The sequence below is a fragment of the Trematomus bernacchii genome, unplaced genomic scaffold, assembly GCF_902827165.1.
Source record: "Trematomus bernacchii unplaced genomic scaffold, fTreBer1.1, whole genome shotgun sequence".
NCBI lineage: Eukaryota > Metazoa > Chordata > Actinopteri > Perciformes > Nototheniidae > Trematomus > Trematomus bernacchii.
Genome location: NW_022988050.1, coordinates 7953269 through 7972704, shown reverse-complemented (window position 1 = coordinate 7972704; position 19436 = coordinate 7953269). Strand labels below are relative to the sequence as shown.

Below are 19436 nucleotides of genomic sequence, written 5' to 3'. Positions count from 1 at the left end.
CAATATCCTTTCAGAGAGACATGAAAGAAAACATTGAAAGAGGGATGCCAAGAGAAAAGAGTTCTTTCTCATAGCGCGGGAAGTTAATTGATTTGGTTCTTCGTAAACATACAGCGTTTTAAACAGATGACTTCTTCAAGTAGACATTTCTATAATTATGCAATGTTTAATCTACTGTAATTTGGGGAGAATAACAACAAAACATGCATTAAATAAAGAGCCTTGTAGCCAGTACTCAGTCTGCCTCGTGTGATTAACATGTATGGATCAGGTCTTTTTTTCCAAGTTGAATTCTGCCTGGTTAGCCCCCTTGAGAGCCTTAAAACTCGGCGAGGAGCAGAGTCAGGCTTTATCAAGTCCTTATCAGCGATTAGAGCGGCACCCCCGCTGAATGATCGTTTATTAGATCTCCACACCGTTAAGGTTCAGGGCACAATGATCTTAATTACTGCTTTAATGGGTGTATAAGCAAAAGCCCAGTGTAGTTCAGCAGTGTCAGTGGCAGCTAAATAAAGGGCCATTTCCCCCCCTGCTCCCAGCTCTTAAAAAGGCACGTTTGAAGCGGTGGTGTGATGAAAGGCTCCAAATGAAGGGCAGGGAAAAAAAGAACAATAACAAATTGACATCTCTTTTTAGAGAATTATACCACGGGGGAAAGCATTCTCTCGTCCTTAATCACTATAAAATGGTTTAACATGACATGCAGACGCTGGCAAATGATCAAATCCTGACAGGAGGACAAATTGCAAACAAAATGAGAGATCAAGTTTATTAGAGCGCCGCCTCTGGGAAATGAAAATCTTTAATTCTCTTTTTTCATTGACATTTATTTGGCTGGCATGAATAGCGATGTTAACACACACGTACGCACTCACTCACACACACCAATGCTGTAGCGCCTACTACTGTAACTGCTCCACTGAAATGATAGCACAGTCAATGACATTTATCATGTTTGCCTTTGTAGATCTGACATCTGAAACACATTGTCTTTCATCCCGCCTGCATTCATCATGTATTTTATATAAAGTTCACAGCGGCGCGCAGCTCTGTCTCCATGCAGGAGCAATGAGGGGAGCAGGCAGGAATTATCCATCACCTCCAGCACAATGGATTGATTCTCCTTCTTTTTAACTGTCTGCTTAAGAATATATTTTCAGACTCTCAGGAAAGGAAATGTACTTCCAGGAACACTGCTTTGAACATGATTATTTGCTTCATTAAAACATATGCTATTAGTTTGTACTTCGCAATAAATCAGTATGTTATGTATTGATGGATAAGAGATTGATAAATGTACACCCGATGCATCAAAGTCCAACAGCCACTGTGCTTTTAGCTCCTTCTGTTCTCCATTCCTTGCTCTTGCTGCTAAACCTGTAATATGTTCACGAGCTCGTCGCTAACTTTGTTGCTAATGTGGGTTTATCAGAGTTTCATAGCTGAAAACAGCTGACGTGCTGCGGCAGTAAACAACACTGATGACAGCGGACCAAAACTGTAAAGTGGCGCCTGTAAAACCAAAACAAGGAGTTAAAAGATTAAAAAGCTTTATAGAGCTTGGGAGAACTGCAGAGTTGGGTAATCATTCTGTGGCTTCCCTTTTCAGATTAGAGTTATTTTATAGTTTTTAATATAAAAAAATATTGATTACAGCCACTTAAAACCTTTATTATACCAAGAGAGTCTCTTGAGAAATGTAGCCAAAATGACAGCACACTTTACAGACCATTAAAAAGGAAAATACAATATAGATATAAATACAGAAAAAGATTGACTGAATCTCATGCTACTTCTATAATTTCATTTGGTCACTTTAAAAAAATATACTTTTTTATACCATGGTGTACTTGGTGTACTATCTGTTATTACTTTGTTTTTGATTATTAATAACGTGTGCCTACTTTTTTTATTTAGTATCTATTATTTTTGCTTTATCTGCACTATACTTCTGCTGTTGTAATACAGTAAATGTTTTTACATCGTGTATGAGAGTTTTTCAGTCTGTGGCTACAAGTATGGTTTTATTGTCTCGTGCTTTTACATTTGTTTTGTCTAAATGTATTTATGCTGCTTTTTATATATGTATTGATATACAGCACTTTGGTCAACTCTGTTGTTTTTAAATGTGCTATATATATATATAAAGTTGGATTGGATTGGATAAATGTCCCCGCTGCGGGACAAATTAAGGAATTCTGATGATTCTGAATCCATTGGTGACATACTGTCCAAAGCTTCAGCTCGTAAATACAGTGGAATTAAGGAGCGTGGACATGTAGAGACAGTGTCCTGCAGGTACGGTGCTGCTGTGGCCGTGCTCCCTGCAGTCCCCAGTGATGAGTGATATGTTGGAGTCTTTACCTGAGGCCATCTCTCCTCGTGCAGGCTTCTCTGAACTGCAAGGGCAACGAGGAGAGACACCCTGTGGCTCCAAACAAAGGAAACATCTCCCAGCAGTAATAGAAAACTATCGTCTCCCCACACACCGCTTAAACCTGCAACCCCTGCTCAGTTATGATGACATCGCCTTTTAATGTCCCGCTAACAAATCTGCCCCAAATAAAAAAAAGAATGCATTGATTTGAGGAGCAACATTACCAACCTCTCCTCGAGGCCACTCTGCCAGCATTTTTTAGGAAGGAAAAGAAAAGGGCAGGATGTAAGAGTCTAAGCATTAAAAATGGCTGAGGACTGGCCTGGAGTCTGTCCAAGACAAAGTTAGAAGTACTTCACAAATCAATGCCTGCTCTCTGCATCCCCCACATTTCTTTTATGCTCTGAAATGACAGAATGTAGTGCAAGCATTCATTTTTTCTAACATCTGGTGTCAATGTTTCAGGTTAAACTTCAAAGAAATTACTGATAGCATTCAGCTCTTTTCAGTCAGAGATCTACAATCTATGTAAGGCTCCGCTCTGCAGTTTTGTGATATGAGGTTTAAGAGGAGGGTAAAGATGTCCAAAAGGGGCCAAAGTTGGGATGGCTTTGAGTGGTACTTCAGTTGAAATATGTGAAGACAGGCAGACAAAAACGAAAAAACAATAAATTGCCTACCAACAGTTGCAACAGTGTCGTCCTTGCCCTGGGTGAACACCACCATTCGCTGCCTCTTCGTGTTTTCCTTGGGGAGGTTTTGGGCCTTTTTTGCAATCTCTGCGATGTCATCTGTCTGTAAAAACACAGGGAGTATGTAAGGTTGAATAAATGCATCGAAAATAACAGTTTCTGAGAAGTTAATCAAAGATCGCAAACTGTGACAGGAAGAGGTCAGAATTGTTTTCCAATCCTGGCAGACGGATCAAGTGATAATGAAACCAGATGGGCTATGAAACCGCTTCGAAAAAGATCAATAGGGGCGCTCAATGATGTTTCCATGCCGCTACAGGAGAGCTGTAAAATATTAGAATGTCATATTCCCTAAGTGAGATGAAAATAAGCTTGTGAAGATATGCTGTTGTCAGATAAAGCTACTTCTGAGCTGAAGGGATAGGTGGTGCGTGTACTGTATCATTCTCTTCCTGAAACAGGCCATCTCTCCTCAGCATCTGCACAGAATGGATATTCTCGCCTGGAGACGACAGAACTCTCCGGAGTGCTTGCCTTTGATCATGAGAGGGATAAAAAACCCACACCTGTCAGTGCTACTTTATTATTAACTCATCATGATGTACTATGAGCAGGTGGAATGTCTTTATCGCCGCCTCGCAGTGGGGTGGACTCTTCTGTTCCGTAATACAGCACGCTGAGTAGCTAGCATTAACGGGTTGTAGACGCCTCTAGCATCTGTGTCAAAGCTAACATTCGAGCACCTTCAGGGCGAGCAAATACTGTGGTTATGGGAGTAATCAGAGAGATAGGCTCCAACCCAATAGTACCAGCCACACTGGCTCACTCAAACCAATGAGCTTTTACACCTCTAAATGCCTCCCAAATGTCCTTTAATCAGCCCTGAGAGGTCCGGGGAGACCCTGGCTCTAGGAAAAATGGGTGTAACACTCTAAGTAAGTGCTAATGGTGAGGTTAATACAGAGGCTGTTAGCAGGCGTCGGTGAAAGAAAAAAAAAGAAAAAGGTAATTTGTCACTGTGACTGGATGTAACCACAAGCAGTCCTCCAGACACTGAATGCAAAACCGCACAAGGCTTCGGCACATTGTCACCCTTCGGTTTTATGTTCGCCGGCATAAAAAAAGGCGCTCTACTCAGGTTTAGGAGCTAAAAGGTTCTAAAAGCCAGAGGTGGGAGGGTAAGCATCACGCCTGTTGAGGAGGGCACGCTGTACACACACATAAACAACTTCCTCCTTTTTGACGGGCAGAAACACTTACCTGACAAGTTCCTACGGTAAAAGAATGCAGAGAAATAAGTGCAGAACAAATGAATTGGCAAATGATATGGTCAATTTAGTTTACCGCTGACAAATGGCAATATTTACGATTGTGTGGCAATTGATCAGACATAAATCAACAAGGCGTGAAATATAGGAGCTTCACAGGGGTGTTAAATTGTGTTTTTTGTGTCGAAGCCAGTGAGAAAGTGATGGTCTCCACTGCAGGCTGTTTGACAAACACTGCCAGGGAGAGATTCAATCAGAGCGTGATGAAGATAGTTCTTTGAGCATTTAAAGGGAAACAGATCACAATCAGGCGACTGTGTTGAGATCTGCTGATTGCTGTTTTGGAAAATACAAGCTTTTTATCTCTTATTTACACTAGAGGAGTGCCGCTGCCGTTTTTGTTAGTCATCCATAATGTGATAATAACAATGTTTCAGAATACATTAAAAGTGCATCAAGTCAGATAATGACTACTCGGCAGCAGCTAACAATATCCAATAAAAGTATCCGTAAAAAAAAAAATCCTCCACTGATCAATTAACTGAACTAATTAATTTAATTAAAGTCAAAGAAGTATATTTGACAGAATAACTATTGAAACATATATATTTGGTGCCGCGACAGGATGAGAAAATTGCGGTATAATTTTACAAAAGACTTGTCAAAATAAGTAATTGATTTTGGTTCATGTTTTCAAAAAGAGGTAGTCGAGCTCGGTCTGTAGAATTTAATTTGATAGATGCTATTGAAAGTCAGTTCATTGAATTTAATATGAATTTTATTTGAAAAAAGAAACTTATCAGAAGATCCATTCAAGGGCATCCAGCAGTGTTTTGTGAGATGGAGTTTGCTCAGTTGTAATAGAGAGGTTTGTTTATTTATATAATTTTGGTCACATAACAGGTTGTCAGATGCGACACTGGAGACCATCTTTCAACAATCGCCATGACAACTGAGCAACTCCTTCTTCTTATAAAATCCATGCGATAATGGCTAAAAGCTCCAGAATATTTCCAGTAAGAGGATGTGCGCTAAAAATATTTCGTCAAACAACTATCCAAGATCTTTAAGCTCAGGATTTTTGCATAATTGTCACACATTTCATATTTTTGAGATATTGTATAAGGGATGGAAATTATCATTATTAAACCCAAAGTTTTTCATATTACAAGAGTACTGTGTATGTGTGAACGACACATTTCTTCCTATAAATCTTGTTTAAACATTATATTTGTTTGTCCCATTTTAAACAAAGTTCTATAAGCTAGTATACACTCTGTATATTGATATTTTAAAAACTTGTCTGGGTACAGCTACAGTATGACGGCAAGTGAAATTATCATTACAAAGTGACAAAAAAACCTTTTTGAACTACAAGCATCTGAAAATGCATTAAGTACAGTATAGACCGCTGATGCTATCTGAGAAATCACATTCATCTGATGCAATTGTGTTCTGGCAAATAAGAGTGACATGGAAAATGTCAAAGAATTGTAACTACTAGGAGAGTCTACACTTTGCCCTTTGTGTTATTTTCTCATGTGAGGCACCCTCCATCACACCAAGCGAGCCCCCCCCCCCCCCCCCTTCCTCTTCCTGCCTTCATCCCTTCTCCTCTCTTAAACCTGTCACTGCCATCAGGATTGCATTTCTATTCCAGTCACGTTGATCACACCGTTAGTGATTCTGGATGACAATTATTCACACAGTGCAGAGCCATACTCAAGGCAGCCTTACCTTTGAAAGAGAGAAGGCACTTAAAATACCTGAGCACACACATACACCGGCTATTTGTGTTTTTGATTACAGCGCGACTGGAAAATATGCAAAATACAGGCAGAAAATAGACACAGGGAACATTCATTTTTACACGTAAGAGGCAGCCCCACTTTAAAGCACGATCTATGGGGGAACAAGCACTGTCATTTTCATTTCCATAATCTAAAACCACAGGTGGCTGTAATTTGGTTATTAAAAGACTACAGTGTGTTTCAGTGTGCTGTAATGCCATAGCAGGGAAAGGGAGACATACAGTATCATCCCTGAGTGCAATGAAGATAATGAGACTTTTTAACCAGGCAACCTGACGAGCCCCCAGCCTGCAGAGAAAGGCTTGAAACCATGCCCAACTTCTCAGCTTCCCAAGAGGCTTTTCAAAATTCAATAAATAACATCTGTAGGCGATGTTGGGTGCAGACCTAGCAGAGTGCGTCATAACAGAGAGCTGGCTGAACAAAGAAACCATGACGACTGCCAGGTTTCCATAGCAACTGCTGCAAGGCCTGGAGAGTATAATAGCACATCAATCACTGTCCAAAAAGAACTTCATTATCAGCAAAAATAAACCTTTAGGATCTGTTTAGTGTGCAATTGCCGGTCAACTCACCTCAAAGCCGAGCTCTTTGGCAAATGTCGCCGCCTCCTAGAGAAGAAAAGAAAACACACACAAATGAGCAGTTAATTACAGAGTCACATGCAGAGTAGAATGTCACACTACCGACGTGAAGTAAAGACATCTCGTTGCCTCCGCTCCCTCACATGTGCGGCCATGACACCTGAGAATAGGTAACCTGAGATAGTGCTCCTCTGCCAACCCCTGTTTAATAGGCATGCAGCCCACCCATTTAATCTATTGCCCCACTTGGTCTCTTCTTACCACGGCAGCATGAGGTAACACCACGTAAGCCCCCAGCCATGAAACCATGAATATGTTCTGGTATGTGGGAATCCCCGACACTGCAGGCATTCAACACGCCCCATGTTTCTTTGGTTTCCTAACAGGTGCACTTAAAAGGCCCCCTACATGTGTGTATGCACATTTTTGCTTTAGCTACAAATCACGTAAACTTCGTAAAGATATCCAGTGAATTAGATTTGTAGGCATTTGTTTTACTATTTCAGGCAGCTGTTGGTCTCCATTTATTTTAGTATGGGGTGACAACTGGGTGTTAAGCTCTTGAAACTTGTTGGGGTTGTCTAAAGCAAATTCATGCGACAAAAAAATCTACATGTCTATTTTGTTCTTATTGTTTCGGGAAAATTGGGTTTCTATTAATTTCCATACAATATTAATAATTTTGCTTTTGAAGCTCAAGTCTCCATTAGCAGGTAAGTTGTTGCTTTGAATTACAGTTTAATTAACCACATTTACATAATTACACAACTCAAGAGTTTCAAGTGTATGAAAATTAATGGAGACCAACGGCTGCCTGGGAAAAATTAGTTCATAACGTACTGCCTACATTAAAAGTATGACACATAAGGTAAATGATACCTCATTTCTAGGCTTTACAAATCTAGGGTCCGAACTACAGAACTTGGGGACACTTTTTGCTATTTTAAAAATCACTCAGAGATTGATTAAAACTAATGTCTGCCTTGAAAAGTAGAAAATATAAATGTTGCAAAACAAAATGTAATGCTATTGAATATTACGTAGAGCAAACATGTAAACAATTGATCAAAAAAACATTTTTCTTTTGGACATTTCAGGGTTGGTTCTGCACATCAATTAACAAAGAATAGAAAGCAATGGATCCTTGGAATAATCAGGGAAAATCGAATACAGAAGCAGCATGGTTAAACAATATGATTAGCTCTGTATATATCAATATGTCTTTTGTAGGCAACAGCCTGCCAAACCTCTGGTCGTTTCTTTAACCGGTGACAGAAGCTGTTGCTTGTCGGTTCAGAACGATGCCACAAATCATGACAGACAACCTGGTGCACTAAATTCACTTTTGACCCCAGACGGGCCAATAAGTCGATGTTATGATTCTAAACAATCCAATTATCTGCAGTAGGGGGGCTGATATTTGCGTGACCTTGGGGAAAGGTTGGCAACCTGGTCCTCAAACAGAAGGGGAGGAGATGACATGGAACAATAAGGTTACCGGTCCCTGGAGGAAAGCCTCATGGCTCTCTGCCTTGGATCAACAGCGCCAGCAATATGTCAATTCATGACCCCCCTCGACTCCTTCCACACACACAGGGGCAGGGAGGCTAGTCAATTAGCCACTGTAGCCCATAAGCAGCTTTATAATGAGTAAAGGTGAATAGTCTTTTTCCTCTCTCCTCCTTTTGCCTTTTTCAGTCTATTGAAGGCTTAGGTCTCACATTTGTTTTCATTTATTTACAACCACATATTGACTTTTCTACTCAGCAACGTTCCATCACCGGCGAGTACGAGGCATCTCGCAGGGACGCGAGCAGCTTGGAAAAATGTCTTGTCAAAACAGCGATATTTCATCTGAAAGCATTTAAAAGAGACACATGAATGAAAGCTGGAATAACGATGGTGCTGTGGAGCAGCACATGCCTCCATCTCACCCTCCGTCTCTCTCTAGTTAGCAGCTATAATATTTTTTGAGAAAAGCCTTTGGAGAGAGTGTGGGTGTTAGAAGAAAAGATAATTGAAGCAATGTCTATGAGCCACATGTGTACGGTGTAATCCCTTTTAGGAATTTATTAATTTCAATGAGCTGTTATGAAGGCCAACACCAAAAATATTTGCTTGTATAAGCTCAGCTAAACCTAATATATTGGTATGATAAATACTGTGTGCTGGTAAATATGCAATTAGCTGAACTACACATGCATGTCAATAAAACTGAAATGATAGGCAATAAAAGTCATCATTTTCTACATTGAAATTGGAAAGTCCTATGTTTCAGGTTGTGTACGTTACACATTTGACGTGTGCTGTTTTGGCATGTGTGGTTTTCAAATGACGGTCCATGTGCTTCTACAGCTGTCGCAACAATGACAAGCGCTTCGAGTGACATCTGGGCAAAATCCTCTCGTGCTCAAAAAAGCATCTCGTTTGTTCGGAGATTGCATGCTCGCCTTTCATGATCCACTCCGAGTCGGATTCTGAAGGAGAGAGGACTTTTTTTTTTTTGCAGATTTCATAGCCCGTAAGTTCTACTCCTCGGGCAAACAAGGTAAAAGATAACAAGTCAGGCTGAGTGCATGAGCCCTCTGCAGCCATAGTTAGTATAAAGCTATCAGAATGTGTGAGATGTTGCTGCTGTCAGAGGCTTAAACAGTCAAAGGGATATTTTTAGAGAGCTTAAGCTAATAATCCAGAGCCCAGTCAGGGGGGCGGGAGTCTACCATTTCTTGCCAAGCAAAATGAAAGAGGAAATACACACTTCATGCAAAGGGCATTTTTTCAAAGCCTCACACTTTGTTTTCCTTGACACTACATGTGACAGGAGCATAGCATGCCTGTGCGGCCACAGCATGTGGGTCGTTTCTGTGAAGTAACTTATTCCGTATTGACTTACTGTTCTTCCACTTAATGAAAACTGCTCAATATGCAGTCAGTCTTTATATAACACCTCATCATAAAGAGATGAGCAAAGATGACATTCATGGCTCTGGATAACTAACATAATAGCACACAACACTGCACTGATCATTTATCAGGGAAAAACAACTTTACAAAAAACAGGAAAAGCAGACCGGGGCTTTTACTTTGATTCCTATCTTCATTTCATAACTATCCTGTCATCTAATGTCATCTCCTACTAGCCATTTTCACCACTTTTTATTGATATGTTCACCATTTACCAGCATTTAAAACAAATAAAGGAAATAATACAGAAATCAAAACAGTTATTTTGATGTTTTGGAGGTACATTTTAAGAAATCCATCCATTCTCTAATGCCTCTTTGCTATTAAAGGCACATAATGACGCCCAAACGAGAAGAAATTAATACATCTAGACAAGTTGTTATTGACTGTGATGATAGAATGGTCTCTGTAACAAATCAAAGCAAGCATTTAGTTGTTCCTCCTCTGTGTAACAAGCTGTTGAGCATATGTCACAGCAGGAGTGAGAGTAGAGAAAAAAAAAAAAATCCAATTTCAGTGTTTCCCAAAGAATCTAAATCAAAGAGCAAACCTCAGTGCTAAGGTTAATAAAAGTTGATAAGCTGAAAAGCATAACTCCCCAAGGCCATTCAGAAAATAGGCATTTGCTTGACCGTGTTAGCCCAGGCTGATGCAGAAATTGAATTGTATTTGACATTGAGCGGGGGGTGAGATACAAAGGAGGCTATAGCCCTGACAAGTTATTTACAACAACACCCATGTTTTCTTCTTCCCTTCAATACATGTTTATTTAAGACGTCAGCGTGTACACCTAACACCATTTTAATCAAAATGAACTTCTAAAATGTTGAACTGAATAATATGACTGTTGGTTTATTCGTCAAATGGTGCAAACTGAAAAAGAGGCAATTATCAGGTCCGGACAGATTAGTTGGTTTTGACAAATCACCTTCTGTCGGAACCTTTCAAATTAAACTGAGCATGACTGGGGTCATGAAATCTCAAATAATTCAGCCAATTAAAACTACGTGCATATATAAATAACAGTGGCAGGTGACATGTTTTCCTCATTCCCTGCATTTAAGCGTAAGACATCACTGAGGCGAGTCACTCAGCTTCCATAAATGCCCAGTAAAAAACAACATCTGGCATTCAACTCGAGCGTTTCCAGCCAGATTACAACAGCATACATTACAGGGTGGTGTGTGGGGGTGGAGAATGAATAACTAATCAAAGCGATGGCATCGGTGGGGATTGTTAGTGCCCTTGACTTGGCCTTGGGGTCACAAACAAGACTCCTCCGTGATGTCAGGACGTCAGCCCCCAGCACGAGTCCAGGAAGCTGCCACCTCGAAGATATGTGGGCCGATAACGACTGCCGGTGACTATTAATATGATCATGCAAGCTGATAGCACCTCACTCATGCTGGGCGGAGAGGAAGGCGGCCGCCTGCTACTGTGCAGGACAGATTAGGAGGAATAAATCACCTGTACCGAGCTCTCCTGTAGCTCCCAGGAGAATGCAGCAATCCTGCTCAAGCATGACATGCCACAAACATGAGGGTAAACACACACGCGCAGTAACACACTCCAGAGAGGCAGGAGTTGCTTTTACTGCCTCTGGGAATTTACTCAACAACAACTGATGGCATTTCACTTCAGTTTTCACCGAGCCATTAAGTGGCATGTTTCATCTCTACCTAGTTATTTTCTTACATGCCGGTGTTATCATAAAGGCTTTTTGAGATTTACATCTGCCATGCACAGACACTTTATTCAGATTCCAAACTAGGACTAAGCACAAAAAAAACACCTAGTGGCGATTGAGATTTTTCATTTGTTTTATAAATAATGTAATAATTTCCCCCTCTACATTAGGTTTTTCCACTGTTCACCAGATTGGTGTGAGTCTTTACATTTGCAGTATCTTCTCCTGTGCATTAAATGGTATTCATTTTCAAATTCTGTCATGCAGTGCATTTAGCTTGCCTCAGGATATGCTCCTTATTTAATGCACTGCTGTAAACAGCAATGTCACTTCTGCTTAGAAATATGAATGTTTCCAACATGCCCCCCCCAATCCAAATCCATTCAAATTGAGTTTCTGTTGATCTGTTACTGAATCAGTATTTATAAAAAATGTTTATTTGTGTATATTGTTTCCTACAAAATGCAGCTGCACGATGTACCCTTACAGTAAGCTTACATCAAAACTAAATATGTGAAAAGCACTGCAAAAACATGACAACGATGACAACTCAGTCTGCATATCTTTCCTATTAGATTTTAGTAGTGTTTTTAATTGCTAGTTGTTGTTTTTTTTTATAGCAGGCTTTCTGCTGCTGAAACGCGTATCAAATGTCCCAAGCCGATCACGAAATATTTTAAAAGATTGGTAAATAAGCTAATCACAATCTGATGCTGTCTTTATTAAATATTTATTAAACATACATAGTTATCAAAGTATCAGTTTGGGATCTGTATCACCACCATTAAGGCCATACTAACAATTCTTCTCTATTTTGGCTTTGAGGGCATACAGGTGATGACTAATACAAATCTTGAACGTCATTAACTTGTGATGTGTTTAAACAAATGGCTTTAAAGTTCAACTACACAGCACGTCAAGGTTTGCAAATTCCTGTGCACTAGAAGGGATACAAAGGATGCCAATTTATCAGAACTGCAAATTGAACCTGAATCAAGGAAATAATAATAAACATTTCCCTTTGAACCCATTTGAAAGAAATGTGTTCAAACTTGACAGCAAGTAGGGAGCTGGCTTAAGCTCCGGGGCTGACCTTAGCTTTCATGTGACCAATTTCAACAGTGCCCTTTCCTGCCAGTCCATTACACACCTCTAGCAACAGCCTCTGCTCCCAAATATCTCAGTCCGCCTACAAGGGCAGGAGAGTGGTCTGTTAGCGAGCCCACAGGGACGACAGCAGCACCTACAGCACAGGTCCAAAGGTTAAACAATCGGAAACATGTGCAGTACATAAATATCTCCGCTGATAGCAATCTCAGCCTGGGAAAGCAGGGTTTGCATAAGGGCCCAGAAGAACAGAGGATGTAACCTCAGAAAGCGCAGGCATTCAGCCGGTGTGGTGGGGCTAATGGAAGCTGTGGCAGTAGCAGTAGCAGCTTTGTGCTGGGGGGAGTTAGTTATCAGCCTGATGGCCTTATCAGCACTGAGGGCCTCTATCACACATCTCACCTCTGGGCTCTAACAAGGGGTCAGCACACAACATCAGACTACCAGAGACTGGCTATCTCTCAAGGAACCACACTGGGTAAAGGGAAGATGGAAGATGACCGTGTCGGCTCAACAGCAGCTTTTAACTGGTTCTTATAACTCTTATTCCACATGTCTAGCTGACTTTACTACTCACTGCACTAGAGTCCAAAGGTGAACAATTGATTGCAATAAGGTCTTTTGAATTTATCCGAATACACGAATATCTAACTTTAGAAAAAAAATGACCTGCTACAGTAACTCTAAGAAATAATTTTGTTTCAGAGTGAAGTGTTTTCTTTGCTTCAATAATTTGTATTGATTGTCTGCCAGTTTCTTTGATCAAGGTTCATCTCATTGACGTTCTGAAGATTCAGGACTTCCCAGATAGAAAGTTATTGTTTCTGTATATATAAAAGTAAATTAATTGCAATCTTGTTTCAGCTTTTTGGGTATATTTTCAGGTTCAATAAATCAATGTATCCTTAGATTAAGTGATATAATTAGATTATGTTATTGAAATATAAACCACTTATATAATTTAAGCTCTCTAAATGAAGAGTCACCCTACAAAACATATTGTGTGCCAAAGATATGACTCAACACTTTGTTTAGTTATAAATAAAAGAGGCTGTTATCTGATTCTGAAAGGTTTCAAGGGCTTTAATGTGACTAAGGGATCTGCTACTTTAAACTATCCACCTGATTTATTATCATTACAAACGCACCCACACATTCCTGATGAAACAGATGATGTTTCCTTTTAAGCTTAAATGATTAATTGTTAACCAAATGTATGTTTGATGCGGAGTCACAAAGAAATATTTTTATAGAGAAATAGAACATTTTAAACATTTTAAACATTTTAAAGCTTTCCGTTTTAATTGCTTTAATCATTGTGCGATATGGCTCTCATGTTTGTTTAATCTAATATGGTTAATTCTCTTCTGACTGTTTTGTATGAATATATGCGTTTTTATAAAATATCTTTGCAGATGCTTTATTATGTGCAAGATTTCCTTCCAATAAATAACAGTTCATGGTTAAAATGGTCGTAAATTTATGTTTCACTCTGGATAAAACGGTCTTTGTTGAAAAGTCTGGCATACAAACTTTTGATGGATTAACCTAACTTCATCACAGTCCATCAGTTTTCTCGCAGCTTATTATCCAGTAAAATTTTACCGACATTTGGCTGCAGGCGCTGCAAACAAAAGGTCAAAAAAGCAAACCGCTTCTTCTGCAGTGAACTGTTAAGAACAGTGATCATGCCTCCTGTGTATAATAAACATACGAGCATTTGGTCTGCTCTATTTACCCCCTAATGAGAAACAAAGATCTGCTCTGGAGGGACTAGCATGCTTCAGACAATAAAAAAACCAGGGGAGAAAAAAAAAAAAACAGCTCTCGGAATAATTCGTACCATTTGTGTGCACAAGGGACACGAGAGCTTTGTTTGAATAAATTGGCTATAGAAAAAATGTAGATGATGTCCAACGTGTTGATGGGATAAGATGGCCATTTGCCAGATGAAAAGCTGCATAGTGGGCAGGGGCCCTTCAACAAGGAGGCTAAATCATCTCACATTTATGCACACAGCTAACATGTGATAGATGAGGGAAATACTTGCATGATGCAATCAAAAAAAGCTGCAATAAATCAGAAAAACAATCATTTCATTCAGTTCAAGTGGAAGCAGCGAGCAAATTAAGCTAAGCAACATTTCTACAATAAGAGCATAGATTTTTATTACCCATGGCATGTAGCAAATTAATTTGGTATCATTATTGGGTATATTATGCTGTCTTTGTCCATTTCTTATTCAGAGTTTTATAACCCGAGCAGAATAGGGAGAGTCCTCCAAAGGACACTGGAAAACATGACTGTATAGCCTGGACTGTGGGAACACAATCATGAGTAGACAAAGGCCAATCCTCCGGCCAACTCTGTGTGGATAAGAGGATTGGAGATGGGGGGGAAGCAAGCAGCCAAACTCCAAGCAGCAGTGATTTGGTGGGGAGTGCAGGAACAAGGGTTGTAAGGCTATCTGGGAAACCCGCCGGTGTTCAAACTTCAGCGAGTCCCTCCAGCAACAAGCAACAAGCTGATATCCTGCACTCTCCTGCTGTGACAGAAATACAGTGGCCTCAGCGCCAGCAGAACGTGGGCACTATTGATCTGCTCCCAGCGCAATATCTCCTCTTACATCCATAATTATTCTCCTTCAGAGGACTCCACCATGTGCACTGGCTGCCCGACTTGCAGGCTGGCTGGCTTTCTATCCGCCTCCTTGTTAAAGATGCTCTGTGGTCTCACATTTCACGTCGCACTGCCAAAGACCCCCCTCTTTTAACCTCGGCATTTTGGAATATTTCATGGTTCAATCCCAGGGTTGGGGAAGGCGGCTTCGGCACGGCACAATTACAGTGGTTAGTCGGACTCCTCTGGCGGAGCCATGCTGGCTCCCAAAGTAGCATGACTCCCAAACAGACAGGCCAGGAAAAACAGAGGAATGTTGGAGAGATCATTCTTCTTCTGTACTGAACCCCTCTCTGCAGGAAAAGGCTGAGGGTTTCATTGTAGCAATTGCCATATCTTGTTGCAACACTTCATTTGGTCGAGTAGTAGCTCACAACCCTTTTGGCTTGTGACCTTTGAAAGTGGTTAACTTCAGAAAATAAGTAATAAAACAGTTTTCTTCAAAGATGAAATTATAAGCACATATACTTTAGCCTCACTTAGGAAGACCAACAGATTGCTAATAATGTATAGCAAACTTTAGGTAGATATTGCTGCATAACTGCTATTGGTGTGTCAGTTTTCTGATTTGACCACCATTTACTACCAAAGACTGTATATAAGTCAATGTAGTCACCATAACATCACCCATTGGTTTTGTCAAAGGTTTTGAAACTTCAAGTTTGACATCTTGGCCGTCACCATCTTGGTCGTTGCCTAACAGAAGTAATAATAAGAAGATGGAGGAGCTCATCATGAGTGAAAACAGAACAAGACATTTCCAGATGACAAACATGTTATAACTCACTTTCATTAACTGAAAACACATTATGGAAGGAAAGCGTACCCTGCTTTGAGGTCTATTTTACTCAAAATGGGACCATACAGTAGTTTGAAAAATGTACAGTATTTAAGCATGTCTAATATTTCAATTATTTTATCAAAACGATAAGAAAAGCCAACATCTCAGCAGGAGATATGTTAGTTGTTTGCTGCCGTTACATGGAGGACTGGATTAAGTATTCCAAGGTGGCAAACCTTTTCAATCTAATGAAAGCTGCTCACTTGGCACAAACACCAACAAAAAGTTTTTCAGACTTCCTCTAATGCAAAAACATTAGAGTCGTTCTCTGGCTGAACCTGCTGGCTTTAGTCCTGGTAGCTCCTAAAAGTTTTCATTTTTAATGGACCTAAAGGCAAACATTTTGACTGCAACTAGCCATTTTGGAGTGTTTTTTATTCTCAGGAATTATGTCTTTAATATTAATGTGACTTCTTTAATAATAACGGTAGACTTAATTTTTGACTATGTGACTTGCTTCTCCGAGTCCTGGGGGCTTTCTCTACTTGCTCTCAGTCGATTGCCAAAACATGGTGTACTTCAGTATATCCAGCTGATGTGTCGTAGCAATAAAATATAACTTTGTCCAAAGAAGTAAAAAAACCTTAACTTTAAAAAGTCATACATTTTAAAGAAACACGCTTCTGTCCTGTTTTTGTTATCAGGCGTATAACATGATAAGTTGTAAAACATGGATTTATTTGTTTGCTTTTTTGTAGCCTGAAATACCAAAATGAGTTAAACAACTAATTGCAAAAAATGTTGTTTTCCAAGTTGGCCATAATACTAAGTGCATCTCTTACTAATCTTTTTTATTTATTTAACTTGAAATCCCGGTTGTACTGTTGTTATGTAACTTGTCCATGCTTTTATCTTCAGTAGACTGGACTACTGTAATGGTGTCTTTACAGGTCTCACTAAAAAATCTATTAGAAAGCTGCAGCTGATTCAGAACGCTGCTGCTCGAGTCCTCACTAACACTAAGAAAGTGGATCACATCACTCCTGTTCTGAAGTCCTTACACTGGCTTCCTGTGTGTCAAAGAATAGATTTCAAAATACTGCTGCTGGTTTATAAAGCATTGAATGGTTTAGGACCAAAATACATGTCTGACCTCCTGCTAAATTATGAACCATCCAGAACTCTCAGGTCTTCAGGGACTGGTCAGCTTTCTGTCCCCAGAGTCAGAACTAAACATGGAGAAGCAGCGTTCAGTTATTATGCTCCAAATATCTGGAACAAACTCCCAGAAACCTGCAGGTCCGCTGCAACTCTGACTACTTTTAAATCCAGGCTGAAGACTTTTCTTTTTGCCGCTGCTTTTAATTGAACTATTCACATCTTAAACTGCACTGTAATATTTAACTTTTATCCATGTATTTTTTATTTTAATGTTTATTTTATTATCTTTTCTTTTTAATGATTTTAAATGCCATTTTCTTAATGTCTTCCATTTTTGTAAAGCACTTTGAATTGCCTTGTGTTGAAAGGTGCTATATAAATAAACTTGCCTTGCCTTGCCTTGCCTTGCCTATGTATGCGTTAGTCAATGTTTAGTGAAGTAAAATTAAAGGGCAACAAAGTGGTTAACATTGACTCCTGACCACAAAAAGGTCATGGTTTTTAATACACTCATACTATTGGAATGGATGAATTGTAATGAACTTAACTTAAGGTGCTGTGAGGGTCAATATGTCAAGATGTGTGGACTGTGATCTCTGATGTCATTAAAGCAACATATGTGATCTAAATTTAAATCCAAGCAATGTTACTTTCAACTCCTTGTCACAAGTTATCACTTCAAGTGATGATATTTTTAAGAAAAATCAGGAAAAATGATTATGTAGCTTTTTCATTTCTTGCTTTTTGCAACTTGGGGGGGGGTCTTGTTCTTAAGGGTTGGGAATTATGTATCTATATTCAGCAAAAAATTAAGAAAAACAAGTCAGCTTTTACGTTAGCCAATCATCACAGCTATTGTGCGCTATGACTCATCATACAACTCACTGACTGTACGTCACACTGAAGGTCAGTGTACTCTGCGCTGAGTGGAAGGCATGTGACTCATCACATAAATAGCACATTCAATTAAAATTAAGTTGTGAAAGACACAAAGGAGAGCAGCAGCTAATGCTTCATGTCTTTCCCTCAAATGACACATTGTGATTGTTCCGCTTCGCCGGCTTTAGAGATGGTTCTGTGTTCATCCTCCCAGTTGGCCTGTGGGGCCTTGTGAATAAACACATGGAGGTTAATGTCTCATGTTCTACCCTGTTCTCTGCAGACAGCTCTGACAGGAGGAGAGCGAGAAGAGCCTAAAAGGAAAGCTGTTTCAGTAATACGCTAATCTGGCCCTCACATCTCTTTGTTTTAGGCAGTTAAGACAGGATATTTTCCTCAAGCTACTGTTGAGAAGTACATCTCGAGACCGCTGTGTTTGAGCTGTCAAGGGAAAATTCTTTCTCCTATTCTTCTTTTTTGTGTGAGAACACCCCTCATACCCTAAGGGGCCTTCAGTGAACTTGCCATCACCCACACATACTGACAGCAGAGAGCATCCACTTCCACGTTCCCGCTCACGTCACCGAGGCGATAAACAGCCACGGGCCTCGCCACAGAGATAAGGCTTCCAAGCAGTCCCTCAAACAAACAAAGCCAAATGACGAATCTACAGAGATGTTGAGAAATGACGCCATGTTGCACATATATCTCCTCTGCCCGCCTTTTTGTTTCCATTCCACACAAACACACATATATACACTTGTACACCCACTTCAACCTGTCCTGGAAAAATCATTAGAGCCCCCCCCACCACCCCACACACACACTGCATGCAGATGGAGGAAAAATAGGGCTGTGAGCCAAAACGCCTGAGGGGCTTTTCATGACAATAACCTTCTGTAGAGCTGCTTGTATCCCTCCACCTAGATCAGGGAGAGGTGCTGAGGGATGGATGGGAAAATAAGCAAGATAACCACACAAAATATTAGGTGAGGAACATTCACGCAAAGTACAGAGGAGGAAGAAATCCGTGTCATTTTGTTCTCATGGCCTGGAGAGATGGCAGGCTAAATGCTCTTTTAAAACAGCTTGAACATTCAAATGATGGCTCTTTTTGCCTCAGCAAAGCACATTAATACATAGCCGAATGCCATTTCCACTTTTGTTAAATGGCTCACCTATTGAGTATTCAATTACAATGGCTGTCTCTCGTTTGGAAGACGGGGCTGGGACCCATAAAAATAAGCTCCCTCTGAGTGTGGAGCTGCAGAACGCATTGGACAGCGATGGAAGGCATGAAGAGCTCCTGTATGGGGGGTGGTATATAATGTTAATGGCAGGGGAGTGAGGAGGTTGCTGGGTATTGGCTGTGGGGCAAAAAAACTAAGCTCCTCATCTGCGGTACCGTTTTATTAAGGAAGCATATTTTAAAACCATTTGTGAAGA

The 19436-nt window shown here is 40.1% G+C and overlaps 1 protein-coding gene across 3 annotated transcripts in view; it reads right to left on the bottom strand.

Moving 5' to 3' along the window:
* adkb (adenosine kinase b) overlaps positions 1-19436 on the bottom strand; it is a 100319-nt gene that overhangs the window by 5091 nt on the left and 75792 nt on the right. For all 3 annotated transcript variants that reach the window (XM_034120148.1, XM_034120147.1, XM_034120149.1), the window contains 2 exons: positions 6724-6759; positions 3058-3172 (listed from right to left, as the gene is read on the bottom strand). In XM_034120148.1, the coding sequence (XP_033976039.1) occupies positions 3058-3172; positions 6724-6759 (151 nt within the window). The remainder of the gene's footprint in view (positions 1-3057; positions 3173-6723; positions 6760-19436) is intronic.